The sequence below is a fragment of the Nipponia nippon genome, unplaced genomic scaffold, assembly GCF_047370975.1.
Source record: "Nipponia nippon isolate SJK-2023a ecotype South Korea unplaced genomic scaffold, ASM4737097v1 scaffold_31, whole genome shotgun sequence".
In the NCBI taxonomy this organism is placed as follows: Eukaryota; Metazoa; Chordata; class Aves; order Pelecaniformes; family Threskiornithidae; genus Nipponia; species Nipponia nippon.
Genome location: NW_028262349.1, coordinates 5,573,983 through 5,583,844, shown reverse-complemented (window position 1 = coordinate 5,583,844; position 9,862 = coordinate 5,573,983). Strand labels below are relative to the sequence as shown.

At 66.2% G+C, this 9,862-nt stretch overlaps 1 protein-coding gene across 3 annotated transcripts; it reads left to right on the top strand.

Annotated features, from left to right (window-relative positions):
* The first annotated feature begins 22 nt into the window (after positions 1–22).
* Positions 23–9,464, top strand: LOC148054362 (GRAM domain-containing protein 2A-like). Of its 3 annotated transcripts, XM_087769661.1 has the most exons (12): positions 23–1,354; positions 2,242–2,376; positions 2,551–2,635; positions 2,848–3,021; positions 3,117–3,215; positions 3,350–3,421; positions 3,511–3,570; positions 3,871–3,934; positions 4,222–4,332; positions 4,466–4,547; positions 4,807–4,914; positions 5,756–9,464. In XM_087769661.1, exons 2-12 carry the CDS (start codon positions 2,264–2,266, stop codon positions 6,477–6,479), a joined length of 1,692 nt encoding a protein of 563 aa, XP_087625787.1. In that variant the 5' UTR covers positions 23–1,354; positions 2,242–2,263; the 3' UTR covers positions 6,480–9,464. The 3 variants fall into 3 exon arrangements, with proteins under 3 accessions (XP_087625787.1, XP_087625786.1, XP_087625788.1); XM_087769660.1 differs by having other exon boundaries at positions 23–2,376; XM_087769662.1 differs by lacking the exon at positions 5,756–9,464 and adding an exon at positions 4,991–5,740 and having other exon boundaries at positions 25–2,376.
* Positions 9,465–9,862: the final 398 nt, after the last annotated feature.

The window sequence follows — 9,862 nt, the reverse complement described above, 5'->3', positions numbered from 1 at the left end:
GGGGGACAGAGCTGGGTCCGGGGGGGATGGAGCTGGGGTGCAGGGGCTGCACCACCCCACACCGCGCTGTCGGCCTGTGCCGCGCTGTACACGGGACATACGGCTGTTCCCCGCAGCCAGCTGGGGCTGTGGGAACGGCTTTATCAGCCCCGGTCCAGAGAGCAAGGCCTGAGCCGGGGCGGTGGCCGGGTGGCCTTGGCACAGGCCCCAGCACCCTGCGGGGAGGGCGAGGGCCTCTCCCCACCCGGCCGCCCGGGCCCTCGGCTCGGCTCAGCGTCCCCAGCCCGGCCTTGCCCCCTCCCCACTTGTCTCTAAGCACTATGCCTGCACCCGGGGCTCGGCTTTTGGGGGGCCACCTTCTGCCCCGCGGGGGGCCGGTGGCCAAACCTGCCCCACAGGACTGCCTGGGGAGGGGACGGGGCGCGAGGCAGTCTCTGCTCACGGGGCTGGAGGTGGGGAGCGGGCACTGGGCGGGCGATGCTGCGGGGTGCCCATGGGATGGCAGGGCGTGCTGCTCCGGCTGCCGGCTCTGCCTGGGAGGGGGATGCATTTGCAGATTGTTTTGGGGGCAGCTGGACCCCCCGAGGGCTGTGCTCACGGGGTGCCTGCAGAGCAGCACGCTTTCACCCACCGGGTGCTCGCTGGGGCGCTGCACAGCCCCAGCCGAGGGCAGAGCAGGCAGGAGACGCTGGGCAGGCAGCTCTGCCCACCCCAGCCACGCCTGGGGGGGGTTTAGCCCCCTCCCTGGGCGGGGTCCTGCACCACGCTGCTCCAGAGGATGCAGAGGGCCGTGGCCAGGGAACCCCCCAGGGTGGGCAGGTCTGCAGCTGAGGGGTGAGGCTTAGCGCCCCTTTCCACCCCGTGGGGCTTCCACTGCCGGGGGACACGTGGGCTGGTGCCGGCGTCACCCTGCCAGCACTTGGCACACCTGAGGGGTTCCCCGTGCGGAAGCCCCCCGGCCTGCGGCCCGGCGAGATGGCGGGCATGGTGGCGAGACGGCTTCCCGCATCCCACCAAGAGCCAGGGTGTGCAGCCCGCCTGTGGCCGTGCCGTGGCGGTGGCGGTGATGCCCATCCACCCCTTTGCAGCCCCCCAGGTGCCCCGGGCTCGGTGGCGTGGGCTCCCACCCAGCCAGCCCTGGGCTGGTATTTGCTCCAACGCCTCCTTGCAAACCTGCTGCGGCCGGTCCCGGCCCCGCCTGCCTGCCCTTCCTCGCCAGCGGGAAGAGGAGGAGGAGGCAGCTGCGGGCTGGGGACGGCTGTGGAAGGAGCGTGAGTGGGAGCAGGACACGAGTGGAGCCGCAGCGCAGGCTGGACAGGACGGAACAGGAGGGCTTGGCTGTGCCCGCCACCAGGTACCATGTGGGGTGGGCAGGAGCTGCCCCGGCGAGGGGGCTCTGTTGCCCGCACACGGATCCAGCAGCAGAGCCGTCTTCCCGTCCCCTCCGGTGCCAGCCCGGCCATGCACCCTCGCTCCGAGCACCGGGAGGGACCCAGGGGCTGTCACCCCTGGGCCCTCGCCTGCGAGCGGGGAGCGAAGGTGGCTTGGCCGCTCCAGGTGGACCAGGCGTCCGCCTCGGCACGTGCCGTCCCTCCTGCCAGGGCAGGGTGCAGGCTGGCGGGACGGGGTCCGGGTGGCTCCTGGTGCTGGGTTTGGGGTCCATGTGCTGGGGAGGTCGTGAGGACAGGGGTGCGGCTTTTCCCGGAGCTGGCTGCTGTGATGGTAATTGCGCCGCTCCCTCTGAGGCCATGGGGCGGCAGGCAGGGACTAACCACTGCCCCGCTGCCGGCTGCTGCCCGCCGACTGCCGGGGTCCCCCCACGGCTGGGCAGGGCTGTGCTGCTGGGGAAACTGAGTCACGGGGGCAGGCAGGGGTCTGGCAGAGCTGTGGTGCCTCCGACCCGCTGCCTCTCCCTGCGGAGATGCTGTGACGGGGGGCTGCGCACCCCGTGTCAGCCCCGGGAGCCGATGGCAGGCACCGGGGGTTGCTGAGCCGCCAGACGAGGGGAGCCCCATGCACCGGCAGCTGCAGGGGTCGCAGCCGGCGGCGTGCCACCACGGGGCAGGAGAAGGGCTTGCGCAACCGGATGAGCTTCGCTCTCCTGGGCCTGGCAAGGACTGAGCCCTGTCCCCATGTCCCCCTCGGGGAGGCGACTGGCCGGTGGCACCGCTGTGGGAGCTGCTGTGCTGCAGGGACGGGCAGCGTGGGGACCGTCCCCCCTAAGCTGACCCTCTCCCCCAGCTGCACGTCGCACTCGTCCTTCATGTCGGGGAAGCTGAGGAGGAGCAGAAGGGGGCTGCTGGAGGAGAAGCGGTGGCAGAGCCTGGAGGAGAGGGGCAGCGCGGACACCCGGCTGGGGCACCCCGCGCTCACCAGGTGGGTGCTGCACCTCGCCGGGGACATGTCCCCACGCCCCAGCCCCCACCAGTCCAGCACGGCCGTGCCCCCCGGGTGCTCTTGCCCGGGTGAGATGGCGCGATGGCCACGCATGGGCACAGCGGGGTCTGCAGGCAGCCCCACGGCTCACCCCTGCCTGCTCCTTCCTGCCAGATCCAAAACCTGTGACCCCTCCTTCTGCAAGGAGACAGAGCAGGCTGCGGCGGCCGCGGGCCAGCAGGAACACCCATCCCCGTCGGTGAGTCTCGGGGCACCGGCGTGCAGGAGGGGGAACCCCAGTGCCGCGGTCCCGGGGGGATGCTCTCTGCGGGGCGGGTGCCGAGGGAGGGCCCGTCCTGGTTTCATGGCAGAGGTGGTGACGGAGCGAGGGGCCACGGGGTGCCCGTGGTGCCAGGGCTCTGCCCCGAGCACCACACCGTGCCGGCCCCAACGCCCCGACCTCCCCCACAGCTGAGCAAGCGTGCTGCTGGCTACCGCAAAGCCTTCGGGGAGCTCGCCGAGCGGGAAGCGCTGCTGGCCTGCTTCTCCTGCGCCTGGCAGAGAGAGGTGCCCTACCATGGCCGTCTCTACATCTCCTCCCGCCACGTCTGCTTCCACTCCAGCCTCCTGCTCAAGGACATCAAGGTGGGCTGGGGATGGGTGCGGGGCCAGCAGCTCCGGCGGGGGGCACAGGCAGCAGCCAGGGACACGGTGACGCTGCCTGGCCCCCCCCGGTGCAGGCGGTGGTCCCCGTCGCGTCCATCTCGGCCCTCAAGAAGACCAACACGGCGCTCCTGGTGCCCAACGCGCTCAGCATCCGCACGACTGAGGGGGAGAAGGTGAGAGTGGGGACGGTGCTGGGGGCAGCTCAGCCCCGGGCCGTTTGGGGTGTCCTGGTCCCCACGGCTGGCGGGCTCCGGGCTGTGACCGAGGGAGCAGCTCTGGCACAAACCCTTTTCCCGCTCCCCGGCAGTTCCTCTTCGTGTCACTGCGCCGGCGAGAGGCCACATACCAGCTCCTGAATTCCGTCTGCAAACACCTGCAGGTATGCACTGCGCCGGGCACGTGGGGGCCATTGCAGGGCCGTGGGGGTGGCCGGCGCCCCCCGACAGCCCCTCATCTCTCCTTGTCCAGGACAGTGGCTGGAGCCCTCTGGCTTCTCTGAGCAACGAGGAAATCCTTAGGAAGCCTCTGGTAAGACCGGGAAACGCTCAGCAGGATTTCAGCAGAGGGAGGCACGGCCCTGGCCCCTTGGGCTGGGCTGGGGACGGATGCGGAGGTGGCAGCCCACGCTGTGTGGGTGCCTGCCCTCCGGGAAGGCGTTTGGGGGGGGGGAAACGTGGAGTGGAAAAGCCCCGGCCTGGGGCGGTGCAGATCCCGGGACTCTCAGGGCTCCTTCCTCGGGGCTGCCACGAGTCCCATTGGGTCCCACCCGTGTCCCTGGGGTGGGTGCCCTGGGGACGCACACCGCAGCTGGGGCTTGTTCTCTTTCAGACCTCGAGCCAGTCAGACCTGGAGCAGAGCACCCCGGAGCCCGACAGCCTCCAGGAGGTACCGGGTGAGTGGCTGCCCCGCAGCCCACGCCCCCCTCGCACGCTCGCAGCCTTGCTTGTGCAAGCGCCCGTGTCCTCACCTGCGCTTCTGCCCCACCTCTCGGCTCTGCTCCCCCTCCCCAGCCGCACACGGTTCAGGAGGGACCACGCAGCCCTCGGCCACCTAAACAGCAACTCCCGCAGCACTGGGGAGGGCAGGATCAGCTCCTTGTGGCCCCGCGTGCCCCCCAGGACCCCCTGGTCCCCTCCCTGGCCCTGAGGCACTCACTGAATATCTCCCGGTTGCATGCAGATGGGCCCAGCCCAACGCCAAGGCAAGCAGAGGAGGAGGATGAAGAGGCAGCGGCGCTGGCTGTGAGCAGCGGCGAGCGGGTGCCCTTAGCGAAGCCCCGCAGCCCCTGGGGTGGGTCAGGGGGCCCTGGGGAGGGGGACGCTGCTGGGACTTGACCCCAGGGCTGGCCCCTGGCAGAGCGGACCGCAGGGGCCAGGCTGAGGCTCTCAGCAGCCCTGGCACTGACACCGCTTCATTCTGGCAGGGAGACCCCCCACCTCGCTATGGGCCCAGAGCATCGTGCGGCTGAGCCCCCTCAACACTGTCATCCTCATCTACCTGCTGCTGTGAGTGTCCGGGACCCGCTCCCGCACCTCAGGGCTTTGGGACACCCCCGGGTCCCCGTCCCCACTGCACCCTGGCGCAGGCAGGCTTTCCAGTGCGGCACCAGCAGCCCAGGGTTCCCCCACTCCCCCTGGGGCGCCCACACTGGCCTGGCCACGGCGTCCCCAGGGCAAGCGCACCGGAGCCTGGCCGCAGCGCTGTTCCTGCCCTGTCCCCCCGCCCGGCTGTGACTCCCGTGCCTGACACTGGCCTGTCCCCCAGGATGGTGGCCCTGCTGCTGTCCTCGGGGTACATCGGGCTGCGCATGGTGGAGCTGGAGCAGCAGCTGGCATCTGTGGGGGTTTGGCCAGACCGCAACCTGTCGCACCAGTAAGTGGCAGGGGCCGGGCCCTGCTCTGTCCCCAGCACAGCAGGGACCCCCCCTCACCCTGCCTCCGCTCCCCAGGTACAAGAAGACCTGAAGCCAGCAAGGACCCAGCCGTCCCTGAGCCCCAGCCAGCAGGACGGGCTCAGGGGCTGCTCCGTCACCCAGTGCCCCCCAGTATGCCTGGGGAGCCCACGCAGGCTGTGGGGAGCCCACGCAGGCTGTGGGCTCCATCGTGCTCCCCCCACTGTCTTTGCACCCTGAGCAGGAGGGCAAAGAGCAGCACAGGGGGGCTGGCCGGGGTCAGGCACCCAGCACCCACCCGGCCCCAGCCCTCGCCCAGTGCCGGGCAAGGCAGGGACAAAGGCCGGGACTATTTTTATTAATAAAGAGGTGACCCCGCTCTGGGCGGGCTCTGGGCTGAGGGGGGGCACATTGCCCCTTCCCCAAGGACACACGGCAGCCTCATTCCTTGGGACAAGGATTTGGGGTGGTCAGCACCCTGCAGCACCCCGCCAGGCCAGATGCCAGGGGACGAGCACCCCCAGTCCCCCCACGCCCCGTCCCCTCCCTGCTCCCCAGGAACAGGCCAGGACAGCAGCAGGACCAGTGGCTTTTACTGGTGGGTGGAGGGCTGGTGGTAGAGGAGGCTCCAGGTGCTGATGTCCCCAGCGGCGAGGGGGGGGCGGCAGAAGGAGAGCGCGGGGATGGACCCCAAACCGCCCCCCACCCCCCGGGGGATCTGGCTGCGGGTGACAACTGGGAAGCAGAGGGGAAGGGGGTGAGAGGGGGCGCAGCCGGGGTCCCAGGGCCCCGCACCCAGCCCTTACCGTACTCTTTCCCCAGCACCGGCCTCTCCTGCCAGAGGAAGGGTCCCCAGCGGATGCAGGGTCCCAGGTACGCAGCGGGGACGATGGGGTCCCAGGTACGCAGCGGGGACGATGGGGTCCCACCACGCCACCTCCCGCAGGCGCTGGGCGTAAGCTGGGGGTGGGAGCAGAGCTGGGGAGGGGCACGACTGGACCTGCACCCCCCAGCAGGGTCCTCCCAGCCCAAAGCCCTTGAGCTCCACCCCATCCTGGTCTGCTTGGGGGGCCCTGAGGCTTCCCCCCGCCCCCAAGGTGGGGAAACTGAGGCACTGACAGCTCCTTGCCCTCCTTGTTTTCTCCTCCTGGTTCCTTGCGCCATCCCTCCCCCAGCCCAGCTCCGTACCTGGGGGCAGGGGATCCCACTCCTCCCGGGCGGCACGGGCCCGCTGCCAGCGGCGGTGGGCGATGGTGGCGGTGAGGGTGCACCAGGGCTCCTCCTCTGCCGCCTCCTCCCTGCCACTCGGCCCCATGGAGCAGCTCTGCCCCACAGCATCCCAGCCCATGGGGGTGGTCTTCCAGCGCACGGCCTGCTTCAGCAGGGGGGCCCGGCCCGGCCCCCACAACGTTACATACTGGTCGCTGCGGGTGGGAGGGAGCCGTCAGGGCTTTGTGCCCCCGCCAGCAGCACCCCAGGGCTGAAGCAGGGCAGGGGACGCGTTTGGGGGGCGCGGGGCTGTGCCCTGCTCGCAGGATATCCTTAAAGGCAGCGGGAGCTGATGGGGCTGCCACATCCCCCCGCAGCCAGATCCACGCTGGCAGCTCTCCCGCCTCCGCCCCGGGAAACCGAGGCACAGCCGGGCCAGAGGGGCCGCGGCCACGGCCCAGGGCTCCAGCTCTCAGGGAAGGGGCAGGGGTCTCTCCTGCCCCGGGCAAGGGTCCCACCTGTACAGGGGCAGCGGGCTCTCTGTCTCGAGGGTGCTCTGCAGGACCCAGGGTCTGTGCCCCCCTAGCTCCATGCTCGGTGCTGCCCACGGCCTCACTGCAGCTGCCCCAGAGCGAAGGGTGCCGGACATGGCACCCGGCAACCACCCCAACGCCACGGCGGGGAGGCCGTGGGGGGCTGCGCCAGGACAGGGGCACCTTTGATCCCTTCCTGCCCCGTGGAGGGGAACGGGCAGGGCAGGGAGTGCTGGGGCTGTGCCTCCCTGCTCTTCCAGCAGCAGGAAAGCAAACAGGAGCGGGCAGGCGGGAGCAATAAACCACAGGGAAGACCCGTGCTGAGACGGCCGGTACCTCCGGAGCCGGGGCAGCTGCTGCGGGGACCCCAGGGGGCAGCTCCGGGGTGCCCGGGGACTCGCTGCACCCCTCGCCTGGAAAAGAAAAGCGGAGCCACCAAGCCCAAGAAACATAAATTCACAACTTCTTTAATGCCAGTTAGATCGCATTACATGGAAAAGTTACAACGCTCTGTATTTTTTTTTTTTTCCACCATATGATGCCTTATATATCACAATGCCACGAGGTCGCAGACTTTATCACACAAACTCTGGGAGGACCCTTTGCTCAACCCGCCTGCGCGGTTCAGTGCTTACAGATCACCCGCCGAAAACACAAGCTTACGCTAGCTTTGCTCTTTTCCCCACCTAACGCGCCGCGGCACGCTCCAGCCAGCGTCGCGCCGCTCGCCTACGGGAGCTGAGACGCACGCACGCACCCACCAACACACGCTCTGGCGGCGGAAGACCTGCAGAAAGCCCTGCTGGGAGCTCCACTCCCGCCTTGGCAGCTGCGAGCGGGGTGGGGGAAGGAGTTTGTGCCGTGCTTTAACGGCTAAGTTAATCTGAAGGGCTCGTTCTCGCCGTGCGCGTTAGCCAATGCGCTCAGCCGCACACCAGCCACGGCTTGGAAATCGCTAGCCCTCCCTGCCAAGCGTAATGAGAGAAGTCATGATGAGCCAACCTGCTCCAAAGCGAGAAAAAAAAAGGGAGAGATGTGGTTTGTGAGAGTCCCTGGCAAGAGGGGAGCGCAATGCGGGGACGGAGCAAGGAGGGGCTGCCCCCGCTCCGCAGCACCCTGGGGCGCTGCTGATGCTGGGAGAGCGGGGAGCACCGCAGTGCCCAGACGGCGCTGCCCACCGCCCCGCAGCTCCCGGCGCTCCTCCGGGGAAAGCCCCCGCGTCGCAGGGCGAGCGGCAAACCCAGTCCTCCGTCCGCCATCCCCACGGGAGCCCTGGGGAGCCCCAGCAGTGCCACGCTCGCCCCATGCCACCCTGTGCCACCCCGTGCTCCGGCTGCGCTGCTCGGCTCCCTCCTCCTGCTCCAGAACAGGCACAAACCTGCGTGAAACCACCCCACGGCTGAGATCTCGTGTCTGCCCCCACCCCAACCATCTATTTCTTCCTGGAGGAGAAAGCAGCGTCTCCCGGGGGCCTGCACGCCGGGATTTAGGCAGGAGACAATCCACAACAGACAAGAAAATTCCCAGCAGCAGCTACCAACCCCCTCCAGCCCCGGCGTAAACGCGCCCCATCCCCAGGCTCTGCTGCCTGCGGGGCGGCATCGCACAGGACAGACCCCCGTGACACCACGTCTTGCTGCAGGTGGCCTTTGACTTCAAACCTGCTTGCCATCTTAGTGACGTGACTTAATTCTAACGACTCCTCAGTGCTTTGCAGTTGTCCTTGCACGTGATGAAGTTTAACAGTGCCAGTGAACGCAACAAGCAACAGGAGAGGGGCTGGGGAGCCCATCGGATGATTTTTTTTTTACACCAAGCCCCGTGCTCCTGCAGCAAGAACTACAACAAAGCAGTTGCGTTGAAACCGCGTTTCAGAAATGACGTTGCAATTATATTTTGGAGGCAAGTGAGGTTATAAGACAACGATGCGGCTGCCGATTTGGGCTTTGGAGACTCGGCTTCGCCGGCCCGCAGGAGCGGCGAGCTCCCGGCGCACGAGTGCCTCCGAGCACCTGCGTCCGCAGGGGCAGCAACGACAGCCTGACCCAGGCGCTGGCGTAATGGCACACGCGGTCAAGGCTGCAGCGACCACAGCGGCACCTCGCTGCCCTTCGCCGTACCAGCCTTCCTACACCTCAGCAGCTCACCCTAAGGAGACTGGTGGCACTGGGGAGAGACAATCAGATTCCTACCCACCACCCCTACAGTCTGGTTTCAGGGAAAGAAGGGGAGGGACAGGAAAATAAAAAGAGAAGGAAGTATTACCTACGCACTCTACAGAGAATAGGTCAAGGTCTATATACACAGCCAGGAAAAATCCGAACGAGAACAGGAAAGAGCACTCGCATCCCAGCGCACGAGAGCGGGCACGAGGCGGGCGCGCGGCAGGGAGAGCACGGGCACACAGACAAAGGCAGACAGGAACGGGCTGCGGCAAGCGGAACAGCTTCTCTTTAAATTAAAAGCAACACATCCACACAAGTGCTTTGCTTCACATCCCACAGCACTCATCACACAGGCTCCAAGCACACGAGCAGGCACTCTCTTCCCATACAACTTAAAAAAAAAAAAAACGACACAAAACAAAAAAAAACCAACAGGTCCCTGGCTTTGACTTGGAGATAAAAAAAAAAAAACCACAACACTTCTTCCTTGCTTTAGAAAAAGAACCCCCACTCTTGCACAGACGTGGTGTTTCCCCCCTTCCAGCCAGAAGAGGCCACGCTCTCTCCAAAAAAACAGATCCACATGAGTTGTTTTGTTTCTAAAAAAAAAAAAAAAAACCCACATCTCAACTGCTTTTGTCCTCAGGAAGACTCCAGAGCAACCAGCCTGCCACAAATGGCACTGTGGGAAGCTCCACATGCATGGCGGTTGGTTTTTTGTTTTTTTAAGCCATTGTTTTTCCTCTCTGTTAACTAAAAGGATCAGCCCAGAACATGCAATAGCAATTTTGGAACTTTCTGAATGCGCTCCCTCTGAGGTGGAGCCTCTTCAAGTCTCCTCCAAAGTTTAGAGCCCCAAAATGTATTGGTTTGAAGGCAGCTGTCGAGCATGCCAAAAAATCAAGCCGTCTTATGGGAATGATTGTATCGAGTACTACAGTACCTATTTGGGAAAGAAAAAAAAAAAAAAACCAAAAAAAGGAAAATAAGCAGTTCTCCAGTTTCTTCGTGTAATGGGGATG